The 16,377-nt window shown below is 42.3% G+C and overlaps 1 protein-coding gene across 2 annotated transcripts in view; it reads right to left on the bottom strand.

Moving 5' to 3' along the window:
• GNAI1 (G protein subunit alpha i1) overlaps window positions 1-14,699 on the bottom strand; it is a 105,690-nt gene extending 90,991 nt beyond the window's left edge. The window contains exons 1-2 of one of the 2 annotated variants that reach the window (XM_086397155.1): window positions 14,543-14,699; window positions 13,869-14,033 (exon numbers count right to left, since the gene is read on the bottom strand). In XM_086397155.1, coding sequence (XP_086253281.1) covers window positions 13,869-14,033; window positions 14,543-14,684 — 307 coding nt within the window. In that variant the 5' untranslated portion in view covers window positions 14,685-14,699. Of the gene's footprint in view, window positions 1-13,868; window positions 14,292-14,542 lie in introns of those variants that run through there. The other variant, XM_086397154.1, reaches the window with a different exon arrangement.
• Between the last annotated feature and the right edge of the window lie 1,678 nt (window positions 14,700-16,377).

The following is a 16,377-nucleotide window of genomic DNA, read 5'->3' as shown; positions in this document are numbered from 1 at the left end:
AGAACCTTCCACAGGCTTGAGGTGACTAGACAAGGCAGAGCTCTCAGGGGGCTCACAGCTTGGCTACCACATTCTGGCTCTGCAAGAAAGGGCTGTCTGGAAAGGGGGAGACCAGGAGGCCCACAGCACCAGTAGAGACAGAGGACAGCCACGGCAGTGAGGCAGATGGTCCTGGCTGTGAATAAAACGAGACACAATGGACCAGCACCGATATCCCACTTCAGCAGTGGGTGCCAGTAGATGGGGAACCAGCTGTCTGCCAGGCTCATGGGCACAGTGGAAGTGAATGAGGATCCCCAGAAGACCCTCCCCACGGGGCTCACACACACAGGCGCACGTGAACACACACACACACATACCCCACACACACCCACACCTCTCAACCTAAGCAGAGATCTCGTAAGTGAAGGGTAGAGGGAAGCAAAAGAAAAAAAAAAGAGAGCACAGGAATGAAAGGAACCATAAACATTCAAATTCAAGGTTGCTGGATGGTAAAAAAAAAAAGTAAGGCAGGAAAATACTTAGAAAATAAAGTCAATGGTGATTTTGACTAATTAGGTGAGAGAACAAATAAAAAGTGAAGGATTGGTGATGACAGGAAGTAAGAAGAAGGAAACAGGAAGAAGAAGAAAGTGGTTTAGTGAGTGGAGGAGCGATGATGCTTCCAGTTTTAGAACACCATGTTAGGTAAATGAGAAATAAACCTGTCCTCTGCCCTCAGTTCGCAAGACTGAGAGGAAAACTGCAGCAATACAGGGTGCCCAGGATTCACACAGGCCATGTATTGGTTAATATACACTCACACAAAAAAAACTGCAAGAGAGTACAATCTACTTACCATGAGATACAGTCAAGACACTACAAGTAGCTGCAAAGAGACTATGAAGTTAGTATTAATAAAAGTGATTTTTTAAGACAAAAAATACAGTAATAAACTATTTTTTAAAAGATTAAAAAGTTTCTAGAAATAAAATTGTCACCATTAGAAGTAAAAAAATAACACTTATGTTACAAGGCACATTAATTTATTACTGAATTGAGAAAGTAAACTAGAAGATTATCTAAGTAGCACACAACAAAGGATGAAAAAAAAAAACCCAAAAAACAGGAGAGAGGTTAAGAGATGTGGAAGTTAGAATGAGACGCCCAAACTAATTATAAAAGAAACTTCAGTGAACAAAGCAAAGTCACACGACATTATCTCTTTAAAAAAGATATTGGTGTGCATTCCATGAGCATTTGTATAGTTTTCAATAATTTGGTATCACTAGAAAAGTCCACAATTTTAAAACATAAAGCAGCTTAAATACTGAATTAAAAGTGGAAATGATGGGAATATAGCCTAGTATTTTGAAAAGTTTAATGATAAAATATGGAATGAAACATTATAAAGGAGTATATGATTTTATTACTTTTAATTTTTATCTGGATTTTATTACTTTTAATGCCAGGCATGACTAGAGATTATTTATGGAACAAGACACAGGAGACTTTAAGGAAGTGTGAAGATGACAGAATCAGAGAGGATGGGACCGTCCTGTATGCCAAGAGAGGATGAAGGAGTTGAAGCCCGTGCAGAGCACTGGCCTTGAGTTGGGGAGCACCATCTCATCATTTCCAGCAACTCCACTGACCAGCATCAGCACTTTGTACTGTCACAACACATCTCTGGCAGGTATGCCTTGATCTGGTTGTTAGGGACACTGATGTGCTCAGTTTGTAAAAACTCAGGGGATCAAATTTTTCATAGAAATCTGTTATTCTTCAAAAGATTAACTTCAACACTACTAATCAGAAGGCAGTTTTCTTCTCCCACTACATTATATTGATCTTGTATGGTTTACTTACAGGTTCCGCTTTAAATAAATAAAAGGCATGTGCCCAAACAAGAAAAAATATATTGTAGATTAGATAAGTACAGGATTAAAAAAAAAATCTGGTAGAAACCTTAAATAGGTTAAATAGGCATGGTAAACAGAACAATTCCAGGTAATTCAAGGTTAAGTCTTAAGGGACTTCTTTGAAAAATTATTAAAATGCGTAAGTACTGTAACAAATTCAATGCTTCATTGTTTTTATGTCAAGGTTATGACCACTTTTCAAGAGATGCTGCTTCTCTCTTAAAAGTAAATTCATTTTAATTCTGGAGTTTTATTAGGAATCTATTTGAGTTAGCAATACAGGAAGTTTCAGAAGTTCTAAAATTTGTGGGAAATAATCATAAACTTCTGTAATAAATGGCATATTCATTTGAATCAACTCAAATTATGTTTCATAATTTATATTAACAGGTATGTTTTATTTTTAAGAAAGATAAAAGGAAAGTTTGCAGGAAACTGCTGCATTTATTCTATGAATGGGTAATAAAATGGTGAGAAAATTACCTCTAAATCATTTGTAAAATTTTCTATTTACTCAAAACTCACTCTCTACAGAATTCTTACCCTAGCACAGGTATTTAGCTGGTCTATTCCCAGTGGGGAGTCTGTTAACAGAAATCCAAGTCCCAGAAGAAAGCTGAGGTAGCACTGGAAACTAGTAATTACAACTGATTTTATACTTCTTCAGCTATGTACACACCCTTTGCTAAGAAGAGTCAACAAAAAGATTTAATATTTGTGACCATAAATGGATCAAACTGCAAGGAGGCAGGGAGGGAGGGCTGATTCCACGGAGTCTCTGAAGTATTTATAATAACAGTTTATATCAATACTTATTAAGATGTGTGTGCCATGAACAACTGGTCTAAGTACTGCACATACATTACCTGACTTTGTCTCCCAGCACTATAGGATAGCAATACTTATCGTCTGGAATTTATAGAAAACTGAGGCTTAAAGAACTGGTTAACTTGCCCAAGGTCTTAAAGAAAACATTTTACTGCCCAAGTTCTGGGTCAACCACCTTTCCCCAGTGGAGAGTCTCCCTACAGAACAAGAACAACAACAACAAAGCCTTGGAGGAACAGAAGTCCTTGTACATGGAAAAAGGACTGTAAACCACAGATGGCAAAGTCTCTTCTAGATTGTAGGTTTAGGTTCAATACAAAGCTTACCGCTGACAGAATCCACAAGTCCCTCAGAAGTACATGAAGGCAACGGGCAGACTTGTAACCACTTGATTTCTGAGATGCATGCCGCATCCACCCTCATCTCACAAGATCAACAAGCAGTCCCCGCCCCCGGTGTCTCTTCTGCCACTTCTCCCCCATTTTCCATTGTGAGGCGTTACCTTTACATATACATCTTCTTTCCCTAAGTAGACTGTAAATTCTCCCAAGGATTTAGCAAACCTAAGGAAAAATACCAAAAATATGAACCACACTTAACAAATGCCACCAATAACAATTCTCACCAGACGAAGGTCAGCAAGGCATAAAGAACACACTGATGAGCTTCTGAGCACCCCTGCTGGCTCCTGCAAGCCAGAGTTACCCAGAGTCGCATCATCCTGTAGGACAGATATGGTTGTGAGAGTATATTTAATGTCTTGTTGCATGACTGTATGCATTTTGAGAAAGCATTCAAATAGTATGTGAAGAATCCTGTTAAAAACAATGTGTTTACAACAAGGACCTACTGTGTAGCACAGGGAGCTCTGCTCATTGTTATGTGACAGCCTGGACCTGAGGGGACTTTGGGGAGAATGGATACATGTATATGTATGGCTGAGTCCCTGTGCTGCCCACCTAAAACTATCACAACACTGTAAATTGGTTATACTTCAATATAAAATACACAGTTAAAAAAATGTATTCAGAATATACAAATAAAAAATCACATTTCACTCCAACCACTTAGCAAGAGTCAAAATATTCTTCTGATCATGTAACAAGAATTTGGTCCTCTGTTATTTTTTAGAACTCTGTTAGATATAACATAGTAGGTTCTATCTAGTTACTCCTAACTAGCAATGTATTCGGAGAAGGCAATGGCACCCCACTCCAGTACTCTTGCCTGGAAAATTCCATGGGCAGAGGAGCCTGGTGGGCTGCAGTCCATGGGGTCGCTAAGAGTCAGACACAACTGAACGAATTCACTTTCACTTTTCACTTTCATGCATTGGAGAAGGAAATGGCAACCCACTCCAGTGTTCTTGCCTGGAGAATCCCAGGAACGGGGGAGCCTGGTGGGCTGTCGTTTATGGGGTCGCACAGAGTCGGACACGACTGAAGTGACTTAGCAGCAGCAGCAGCAAGGTATTGGAGAAGGCAATGGCAACCCACTCCAGTACTCTTGCCTGGAAAATCCCATGGACGGAGGAGCCTGGTAGGCTGCAGTCCATGGGGTCGCAGACAGTCAGGCACAACTGAGCAAATTTCACTTTCACTTTTCACTTTCATGCATGGGAGAAGGAAACGGCAACCCACTCCAGTGTTCTTGCCTGGAGAATCCCAGGGACAGAGGAGCCCAGAGGGCTGCCATCTATGGGGTCGCACAGAGTCAGACACAACTGAAGCAACGCAGCAGCAGCAGCAGCAAGGTATTAAACATAAATAGGCACACAATGGGCCAAAATTCACTAATTTACCCAAAGTACAAGGATAATATATTGACTTTTTCCCTTTAAAAGACTATTACTCAAAATGAATCATTTAACTAGTTACTCATTTAATTAATGCTTATGAAAAGACTAGGATGTGTCACCTCAGTAGGTGATAAGTCGTACAGGGTTCGGGCTCTGATGAAACCGCTCCGCATGTAGAGATGCAGCAAACACAAAAGCAAAAGGACAAGATGATTTCAAAGTGGTGTAACCTTGGAAGGGAGAGGAAAGAAGACTAATTTAGACTGAATGGTCCGGAAAAACTTCACTGAAGAGGCGGCAAACAAAGGAAAAGTCTTATTCATTCACACTACGTCTCAAGTGAAATACCGCAAGTTCAATATGAAGCACCAGAAATTGCTGGTTTCGCTGTTATCCTAACAGTTAAGTAACTTACAAGGGACCAAAGGATATAGTCCCAGGGACGGGGGAGCCTGGTGGCTGCCGTCTATGGGTCGCACAGAGTCGGACACGACTGAAGTGACTTAGCAGCAGCAAAGGATATAAAATTACCAACATTATGCATTCCCCAAGTTAAACACGAGATATCAGTGAGGGTATCTGCAAGTAGAGCGTTGCTACAACAAATACTAAAAATGTGGAAATGGCTTTAGAATTAAGCAATGGGTAGAAGCTGAAAGAATTCTGAGAAGCAGGGAAAAAAAGCCAAGATTTGCCTGGACATGCTTTTTAAAATACAGATATTAATGGCTCCCCTGGTGAGACTCAGAAGAAAGTGAGGAAGATGGTAGAGAAAACTAAATACCATCACGAACAGACTGTCAATAAACAGGTGAACTTAACATGTGCTGCTGCTGAGGATTTGGATGGAAAGGAGGAACGTATTATTAGAAACTAGAGGAAAGGGAACCCTTGTTATTTCATGGCAAAGCATAAGTGAATTATGTCCTGCAGTTATGTGGAAAGCAGAACTTGTGAACTATAAACTTGGATATTTAGACAAGGAGATTGGCAAGCAAACTGTTGAAGGTGCAACCTGTTTTTCTTTTACTGGTTATAGGAAAATGGGAGAGGAAAAAAGTACCAAATGAAAGAATGCTGTCAGATCACCATCATACAGACAAGAAACAGGCTGATAAAAAGGTGCTGCCTTTCCTTGAAAAGAAAGGATGAAAATTGAAGGGCGGAGTCCAGAGGCCACAAAGTGAAGCATAGTCACCAAGAGTGTTCGTAGGCCTTGAAACCTAACGTAGTTTGCAAAGTGTATGGGACCGAATACGCAGGCCTTTTTCTTTCCACTTTATCCCTTTTTGAATGAGAATGACTATTACTGATATCCTGATATTTCTGAACTGTGGTGTTGGAGAAGACTCTTAAGAGGCCCTTGGACTGCAGAGAGATCAAACCAGTCAATCCTAAAGCAAATCAGTCCTGAATACTCACTGAAAGGACTGATGTTGAAGCTGAAGCTCCAATACTTTGGCCACCTGATAAGAAGAACTGACTTACTGGAAAAGACCCTGATGCTGGGAAAGACTGAGGGCAGGAGGAGAAGGGGACGACAGAGGATGAGATAGTTGGATGGCATCACCTACGCGATGCACATGAGTTTGAGAAAGCTCTGGGAGTTGGTGATGGACAGGGGAGCCTGCCGTGTTGTAGTTGATGGGATTGCAAATAGTCAGACACGACTGAGTGACTGAACTGAACTGATGCCTGTTTTATAAGCTGTGCATTCTTACTATATTCTGGGAGCAGATAATGTGTTTTATAGTTTCACAGATAAAAAGAAATTTGGTTCCAGTATAAATTATATGAAGATTCTCACCCATACCAGAAGTAGATTCTGAGATCTGGATGAGATTTCAGGTGTTCAGTTGATGCCATAAGGCGCTGAGACTTTAAGGAGATCAAACCAGTCTGATTTGATTTCCTAAGGAAACCAAACCTGAATATTCACTGGAAGGACTGATGCTGAAGCTGAAGCTCCAATACTTTGGTCACCTGATGCGAAGAGCTGACTCATTGGAAAAGACCTTCCTTCATGCTGGGAAAGATTGAGGGCAAGAGAAGAAGAGGGCAACAGAGGATAAGATGGTTGGATGGCATCACCACCTCAATGGACATGAGTTTGAGCAAACTCCGGGAGACACTGGAGGACACCAAAGCCTGGCGTGTTGCGGTTCACGAGGGTGTAGAGTTGGACACGACTTGGTAACTGAATAGCAACAACTGTTTTTGCACGTGGGACGGACATGAATCTTTGGGAGCCAGAGGGCAGATTACAGTAGACAGAATAACAGTCCCCAAAGATGCCCATGCCCCCAGTCCCTGGAATCTATTAGCATGTTATCCTGCAAAACAAGGAACTTTGCAGATGTGATTCAAGACTCAGCTTCAGATAAGTCTGTTATCCTGGATTATTGGGGTGGGCCCAAAGTGATCACAAAGGTCCTTACAGGTGAAGGAGGGAGACAAGAGAGTCACGCTACATGAGAAAGCCTCCACTAGCCACTGCTGGCTTTGAAGATGAAGACGAGGCCATGAGCCAAAGAAAGCAGGTAGTCTCTAGACAGAGGTTGGATTCTCTCCCACAACCTCCAAAAAAAAGCAGCCCTAACAACATCTTGACTTGAGTTTGGTATAAGGCTCTGACCTACAGAAATGTAAAGGTAACAAACTGTGCATTGTTTTAAGCCACTAATTTTGTGGTAATGAACGTTCATTTTAAAATTATTTTTGTCTCATTTCTGTTAGGATTTTTAGCCCCACTTCTGTCAAAGTTTTAAAGTAGCATTTAACAAATTATAACAGAATGCAGCCTAAGCATTACAAAATCAGGTGCTGTTGACTTTAGCTTATTGAACTCAAATGCCATCTGGGGTCCAGTTTCACCAGTGTCACACTCTAGGATGTCAGACACTGGGTCACTACAAGCCAGAACATGTGACCAAAAAATACATGACTTAGAAATATGACAAATACATCAGGTCCTCCCATGTAAATTTGTGGTATACTGAATTTTCCAAGGCAGAGAGAAGTGCATAACAAAATACAAATTAAGATTGTGGTTGGACACTCAATTGTTGTCTTAAAAATCATAGCACTCTTTTCAAGGTTTAAATAACATCTTCCACCACATCCTATAATTTGGGTATCATATTTGAATATAGAGTTCCAAAGAATAGCAAGGAGAGATAAGAAGGCCTTCTTCAGTGATCAGTGCAAAGAAATAGAGAAAAATAATAGAATGGGAAATACTACAGAGATCTCTTCAAGAAAATGAGAGATACTAAGGGAACATTTCATGCAAACATGGGCTCAATAAAGGACAGAAATGGTATGGACCTAACAGAAGCAGAAGATATTAAGAAGAGGTGGCAAAAATACACAGAACTATACAAAAAAGATCTTCATGACCCAGATAACCATGATGGTGTGATCATTCACCTAGAGCCAGACATTCTGGAATGTGAAGACAAGTGGGCCTTAGGAAGCATCATTATGAACAAAGCTAGTGGAGGTGATGGAATTCCAGTTGAGCTATTTCAAATCCTGAAAGATGATGCTGTGAAAGTGCTGCACTCAATATGCCAGCAAATTTGGAAAACTCAGCAGTGGCCACAGGACTGGAAAAAGTCAGTTTTCATTCCAATTCCAAAGAAAGGCAATGCCAAAGAATGCTCAAACTACTACACAATTGCACTCATCTCACACACTAGCAAACTAATCCTCACAATTCTTCTAGATAGGCTTCAACAGTATGTGAACTGTGAATGTCCAGATGTTCAAGCTGGATTTAGAAAAGGTAGAGGAACAAGAGATCAAATTGCCAACATCTGCTGGATCATGGAAAAAGCAAGAGAGGTCCAGAAAAACATCTACTTCTGCTTTATTGACTATGCCAAAGCCTTTGACTGTGTGGATCACAACAAACTGTGAAAAATTCTTCTAGAGATGGGAATACCAGACCTGCCTCCTGAGAAATCTGTATGCAGGTCAGGAAGCAACAGTTGGAACTGGACATAGAACAGACTGGTTCCAAATAGGGAGAGGAGTGTGTCAAGGCTGTATATTGTCACCCTGCTTATTCAACTTATATGCAGAGTACATCATGTGAAATGCCAGGGTAGATGAAGCACAAGCTGGAATCAAGATTGCTGGGAGAAATACCAATAACCTCAGATATGCAGATGATGCCACCCTTATGACAGAAAGCAAAGAGGAACTAAATGGCCTCATGATGAAAAGTGAAAGAGGAGAATGAAATAGTTGGCTTAAAACTGAACATTCAGAAAATTAAGATCATGGCATCTGTTCCCATCACTTCATGGTAAATAATTGGGGAAACAATGGAAACAGTGACAGACTTTATTTTGGGGGGCTCCAAAATCACTGCAGATGGTGACTGCAGCCATGAAATTAAAAGCAGCTTGCTCCTTGGAAGCAAAGCTATGACCAACCTGGACAGCATATTAAAAAGCAGAGACTTTACTTTGCCAACAAAGGTCTGTCTAGTCAAAGCTATGGTTTTTCCAGTAGTTATGTATGGATGTGACAGTTGGACTGTGAAGACAGCTGAGTGCCAAAGAATTGATGCTTTTGAACTGTGGTGTTGGAGAAGACCCTTGAGAGTTCCTTGGAGATCCAACCAGTCAATGCTAAAGGAAATCAGTCCTGAATATGCACTGGAAGGACTGCATGGAGATCCAACTGCATGGAGATCCAACCAGTCAATGCTAAAGGAAATCAGTCCTGAATATTCACTGGAAGGACTGATGCTGAAGCTCCAATACTTTGGCCACCTGATGCAAAGAACTGACTCTCTGAAAAGACCCTGATGCTGAGAAAGATTGAGGGCGGGAGGAGAAGGGGATGACAGAGGACCAGACGGTTGGATGGTTTTGCCAACTCAATGGACATGAGTTTGAGGAGGCTCCGGGAGTTGGTTATGGACAGGGAGGCCTGGCATGCTGCAGTCCATGGGGTCGCAGAGTCAGACACGACTGAGTGACTGAACTGAACTAATTTTCTATCACTGATAAATTAATTTCATGTTCTTTATAGCTAAGAGTCCAAAAATAAAGAGTAAAAAAATGAGATCTAGGTTTAATAAAAGAAAATTCTTTAAGGAATAATACTACACTATAACAACATAAAAGACCCTCCTCAGGTATCCATTGTCATTTTCTTGAATTTACCTAACGTGTCAAATAAACATAATGACTGTGAAAAGTTCTTATTAAAAAAAAAATTATTAAACCAATCAACTTGCTTTTAGATACCATGCACTTATTTGGTTGTCATTTACTTTTACTGTTTCCTTTCTGTTTACATTCCCATCAATACTAAAAATGGCAAAGTATAAGGTTTATATTCCAGGTGAATTCTAGTCCTACACAAGATATTAACATAATTAAGAACTAAATATGGACTTGACAAAATAAAAGGGTTGTCAGGAAGACTTACAAAGATCCTGTTCCTGAAGTCTCACAATAGTTTGGGAAGCGGACAGGGCATAAAGCGAAATCATGCTGGAAGCCAGAGTGCAAATATGCTTCACCATATGCCAAGCATTCCTCTTTGGAGAAGAATGGTGCCCTGAGGAAAAGAGCGCAAGGACAGGGGGAAGCTAGGTCTACAAGAAAGCTTCTATTTTACAGGCAAAGGAGACGTCAAGAATGGTTTTCTGGAGTTAGCATGATACCTACTGTAGGCTAGAGGTGAATGAAGAGCAAAGGCAGGAAAGTCTACTGCAACTGGGCTGCCAGAGGCAGAGCAGAACCTGAACTATAAAAAATGAGAATGAAAAAGAGAAGATTACAGAAACATCAGCACTTTCAAAACACACATCACCACCACCTGTGGCTTCTATTACAGTAACTGCTAATATAAAGCAGGTGAGGAAGAGAGAAACAACCTCTGTTGAAATACCAGATCCACTCACTCACTCAAGGAACTTTCTGACATCTGAGATCCTGAGCCAACTCTAAGGAAATAGCTAAAGCAATGCAAAATCAGAAGTCCTGCAATGCCATAATTTCTCAACTAGAGGAGTCACGGGAAAGTTTAAAGAAAGCAAAGCGATGAACAGTATAGTTTCTCAAATAGCTCGTGGGTGGCAGGAATGGAAAAATATTCACCAAGTAGAAGAAATGCAGTTCCTCACCTCATTTTAAGAAGCTAAAGGAGATAAAAGGTGTGGATTTGTATTTGTTTGTTTGTGGGGATGACTCTGGTGGAGGGAAGGATAATGGGTGGAGTGAGAATAACAGCTCAAAGTTTCAGAATCAAATAATTTTAAAACAATTTGTACAAATTTTATTGGCATATTTTCTACCCTCATATATCATTGAAAATTATCATAAAATATGTAATAAGTACCCATATGTACAATATAGTCTCACTGAAACAGGTTTAATGATGATGGTAAGTCATAACATCCTCAAAGATATAACAATAAGATTTTCCCTTGAGACAGTCACATATAATGGAAAGAAAACTTTCATTATTAAAATAAGTTTCTTTAGGATTACCACTCTAATACTAAAGCCTGAAAGCTAAATCTAAAAGGTCGAACCACTTAAACCCTGACCTAATTTTCTTTAGGTCAATTAGACTAGGTCCTCCGTTTTGTAAGGCCTAATTCACTGCTCCTAGTAAGGACAGTGAAATACCTCTGAGTTTAAAATACATACATTTGTTCCCAATAACATAGACATCCAGTACCAAAAACTTTTTACTGATGTGTCTTATACCTGAATCTCTCAACCACATGTCTAAAATATAATTCTTGCCTTAACAAAAAATGAAATATAATGGACTATTTACTACACCATCTTAAAGGTACCTTAGGTGCTTTATGCCTTAAAAAAAAAAATCATTTGATGAGAAAAAGAAATAAACAGAAAGAAAGCCTGATGTAAATGGAATTGACATTGGTTATAGGTTATCTAGACACCATTTTACATTTCTAGATGATTCAGTTGCTGCGTTTTACATGGAATGATTTAATTGAGCTCTTTACACACTAAGAACTAAAAAAAAAAAAAAAATCCCCAAAAGAACCAAAGGTCAACACTTTACTGCTAAAGTCAAACTAGGAAAAAGAAATATTTTTTCAAACATTCCAAGAATAAGCCAACATTCTGTTTAAAGGAACTAGAATGTTGGAATTCTGGGCAAAAGGGTAGAGGGTAGGATGGGAGTAAGACAGACAAGGAGGAATGTTGGGCCAATAATATGATGCTGTGATGGGATTTCTACAGAGAAAGGGTGTGGGAACAGCACAAGACTAAAGCTAGAAAAGAGAGCTGAAAAAATTTAGCTACCTAAAGATTTTAAGTCATTCTGAAAGCTTTCTAATGTTATTGGTATGGAGAAACAAAACTCCTTAATTTCTTCTGAAAATCATAACTCTGCTACACCTCCCTCAGAGCTCTCACTACAGTTCATGGTAGAGATCCAAATTCAGGTTCTACCCTACAAATTCAGTATATATTTTTCAGTCTAGAAGAGCCACTCTCAGCTGAGATTAAACTTGTCCCTAGGGCATGTCTGGGAGATACCTGAGACATTAGTTGGAGGCCAAAGATTCTGCTAAGCTTCCTGTAAGGCACAACACAGCTTGCACAACAAAGAGATACTCCATCCAAAATGCCAATAGTGCTAAGTTTGAGAAATACTGATCTCTTCTGAATATAAGCAAACACCAACTCCTTGGGCCCTTATCCTTGTCCATTTCTAATAGACATCTATTTAAAGCATATTACCATACCAGAGGACTCATTTTTCAAGCCTTTAAACAAACATGGTGGATGGCTGACTCAAACTGAGCGTCACACAATACACTGAAATAATACATCAGAGCAGGAGTGCACAAACTGCTGGAAGAGAACTTTTCAATCCTTTTTCCATTTTTGTCTCAAGCACATTCCATTTGAAAGAGGAGCACCTATATGTTTCCATACCAAGGTATGTTCCTTCTGTGTTCAAGATACTAAAAATATATTGCCTTCCTCAAAAGACTTTCTTTTTAATGTAAAAACTTAGGTAAACAGTATGAACTGAGAAAGATTTACTTTGGGTAGGGGGAGGTGTGGAAAAACCACCAGGTCTCTAAAATGCAAAGTTATTTCACAGTTTACTTGTAGAATGACTCGGATCATTATTACTTTTAGTCATGCCAAGTTTGCAGCTTCTAAGCCTACTAGTAATGGAGAAAAAACCCCACCATTTTTCCTGCAGTCATTAAACCAATGAAACAGAAGCTTACTGAAAATAGGCTTGTGCAATAGTATTTATTTTATTATAACTGTTACAAAAATAAAAGCAGTCGCTGCAGTGCAAATAAAGATTCTAAGAAATCTTTCACCTACTTCGCTACCTATAGGTAGGGTGGTGTGGTGTGTTTGCGGGGCGGGGCAAACAAAAGAAAATCCTAACTCACACATCAAAAATCTTAAACTGTGAATATTTTCCAAATGTATCCCTCAATCAAAATCCTGGATTACTCTTTTCACGTTCCCTTCCTTCAAACAACTGGAAAAGACCTCCGCAGAGCGTTTCACCACCAGAACAATACTAAGAACAAATAAAAGCCTTGCGTCGACCTGGCAAATCTCATTCATCAGAAGCCCTGGCAGCAGAGGAGAATCCTGTTGTCCCGTGTGACCCATTCACACCTTTCACATCGGTTTTACTGAAGCCAATGTTACCCAACTTTGGTGGTTCCCATGTCCCCACAGTATTAAAAAAATCCAGCATCCAGCATAGCCTACTTCCCCTGTAATCAGTGCTTCTTTAACCCTTACTGAGTCGCCATAGGAAGTTCACCAAAAAGACACAATTCAACCCTAAGGAGGCCCCACAAAAGGTGCACTGATTTCACAAAACGTGGCACTCTTGACATCCTCGAGGAAACCACAACCGCGATACGATGCCTTGTACGCAGGGTTTTAGCGCGGGGGGGTGCTTTTCTTTATTTTTCGTGAATGCCCTTTCATTTTCATAAAGCTGAGCTAACTTAAAAGAAGGGGGCTTCCCTGCGAACCGCTCCTGGGCTCCTGGTGAAATTTCACACCAGGCACGCGAGTGAAGTCTTGCCGCGCCACCGGCGAGTTCTCCGCGGCCAAGGGAGCAAAGAGAAAGGGAGGAGAGGGGCCCCCGCCTCAGCTCTGCGCCGCACAAGCTCGCGCTCCGAAACCATCCTCGGACGCTACACGATGCGCCCTCCGCCGCTTTGGCACTTCCCCTCCGGGTTTCCCAACCCCAAAGAGCCCAGCACAGCCGCGCACGGCTCTGCCGCCCGACCCCCGGGTTCCAGGCCCACCAGGCTCCCAACCGGGCCCGGCCGCTCTTACCGAGCAGCAGCAGCTTGACCTCGCGCGCCGCCTTCTCGCCATCCTCGCGGAGGTTCCGGTCGATCATCTTACTCCGCTCCACCGCCGCCTTGTCCTCGGCGCTCAGCGTACAGCCCATTGTGCCAGGAGCGAAAGCTGGCTGCCGCTCCCTCGAAGTCCGGCGCGCTGCCTCGAAACACAGGTGAATTCTTTCTTTCTGGATGCAGGCGTTCGAATTCCTCCTGACGCCGGCCACGCCACCCCTACCTCCTTCCGAAACTGAGCGAGGGCAGCGCTCTCTGCCGAAGGGCGAGCAGCAGCGCGCAGCTCTTTTCTACAGTCAGGCTCTACTCCTCGCCTCCCTAGGCGCCCCCTAAGACCAGGTTCCTAGGCTCTGGGAACAGCTACCAGCGGCCTCCTACTGGTGGCCGCGCTGCAGCCTCTAAGAAGCCCAGCTCGGCGAGGCGTCCGCGCGCCGCCGCGTCCCCGCCCCTGCCCGCCCCGCCCGCCGCCCCGCGACCACTCCCAGAGCGCGCGCCCGCGCACGAGCCCTCGGACCTCGCCCCCTCGGATGAGCGCGCGCGCCCGCGCTGCCGCGGACCCCGGCGCCGCACAGCCCGCGAGGGCCGGCCACCCGCGCGCGCGCCCCTGGGAAGCGCCCCCGGAGCCCCAAACCTCTCGGGGAATTCCCCTACCTGGCTTTCTACTCGAGAGTGTGATAATTTCTTCCCGTTTACTCACACCCAGGGATGTGTGCGGACCTGCCCCTTGGGGTGCGGGTGGGAGAGCTGCCAAAGTTGGAAACCGAAAAAAAACCAGTCCTGGGCGTTTGAGCATGCCCAGCTCGGGCGGGCGCGCGAGGGTTTTCAAAATGCAAACCCGTGTCAGCTGGCCTTCATGGCGGTGGGAGATAGAGCGAGCTGGTTCGGGAATGGAGCCATGGAGAAAGCAGAACAGGTCAAGTGCGGAACAGAAAAGTCCGGGGAGGACAAGAGGTCAACTTTCTTCCTTTTTTTTTTCTTCTCTCCTCCCTCCTACCATCCATTTTCACGTTCCTTTCCACAAGCAGAAAACATTTTGAAGGATTTCCTCAAACCTGAGAAAATGTGAGACAAAGAATCAAAGAGTATATTTTTAAAATAAGAACCAACACACCCACACAAACCTGCTCCTCACCGTAACTGACCTCCTCTGGGACTACATAGAAGCTTCCAAGCCAAGTTCTGCACCAATATTCATGACCATGTTAGTAAATCAGAAGCCAGTGGGCATGTCATTCCTTATTGCAGGCTTTGGCTTCCTCACCCATAAAATGAGATGGAATTGATCCACACTATCCTCCATCCTTCCAGCTTTACCTGGTCTGGGGGAATCTGTGGCCATTGGAGGCATCTCACCCATTGATGAATTCCATGTCATCAATGAGCATAGGTTTAAGATCTGGTCTCTGTCACTTGCACTACTACACTTTTCCTTACAGATATCACAGGAAATGTTGGTTGATTATAAGATTGGGTTGGTAGCAAAGAAAAACGTCTTCTTTGATGTGTTATATTAGGAAATTGCTCTAACAGAAACCAAAGAGCAACCATCTATAAGTCTTGTTTTCTAAAAATAAAAAGTTTGTTAAAAAAACTGGGCTTGAATTTTCCAAGAAGGTAAGGCTGAGCTGATGCTACAGGAAGGATAGCCTTAGAGTGGGTCTCCTAAGGAAGGCCTGGGGCCTGGAGCCTGGGGCCTGGGAGAGATTGCCAGTTTCCTCCTAATTGGACATGCCCTTTCCTGTTCTGCAGTAGTCAAACATGCCAGGCTCAAGAACTGCCATTTCAAGAACTGCCTCAACTTTTCCTATGGTCTTTTGTAAGATATCAGCAAAAAGGAGCAAGCTTTGAATTATAATGAATCATCTTTACCCTCTTTGTATTTCTTGGCAGTCTAAATGTTGATGTTCATCAGAAACTCTGGAATTAAAGTTGACAGAGTGAGTTTTCAACATAGTGTTTGCATATTTCCATTTTGTATTATCTGTGAGTCTTTCGATTGAAGCATCTTAGCACACATCAGTGTGTGCTAACAATAGGAATTTATTTCTCACAGCTCTGGAGGCTGGGAAGTCCAGGATCAAAGTACCAGCCAATTTAGTTTCCTGTTGAGGACTCTGCTTCTAGATTTCAGATGGCTACCTTCTTGCTGTGCTCTCACCTGTAGAGAGTAAGAGCTCTAATCTCTCTAACTCTTCTTATAAGGACATTAATCCCATCATGGGACCCCCTCACCCATAACCTGCCAAAGGCCCCGCCTCCAAATTCTGTCATACTGGAGTGAGGGCTTCAACATGTGAATGGCAGGGGCAGGGACACAAACTTTCACTTCATAACAGGGTATGTTTTGTTTAAGAGGAATAACCAGCTAAAAGAGTTAAGTGCAAAGTATATGATGGAAATAAAGGATTTTACTTAACAAAACAAATGGGCTTCCCTGGTAGCTCAGAGGGTAAAGTGTCTGACTGCAATGCGGGAGACCCGGGTTC

This window comes from Bos grunniens, chromosome 4, assembly GCF_055505025.1.
Source record: "Bos grunniens cultivar Pamir isolate PY7600 chromosome 4, Bosgru_T2T1.0, whole genome shotgun sequence".
In the NCBI taxonomy this organism is placed as follows: domain Eukaryota; kingdom Metazoa; phylum Chordata; class Mammalia; order Artiodactyla; family Bovidae; genus Bos; species Bos grunniens.
This window is presented reverse-complemented; position numbering and strand designations above follow the sequence as displayed.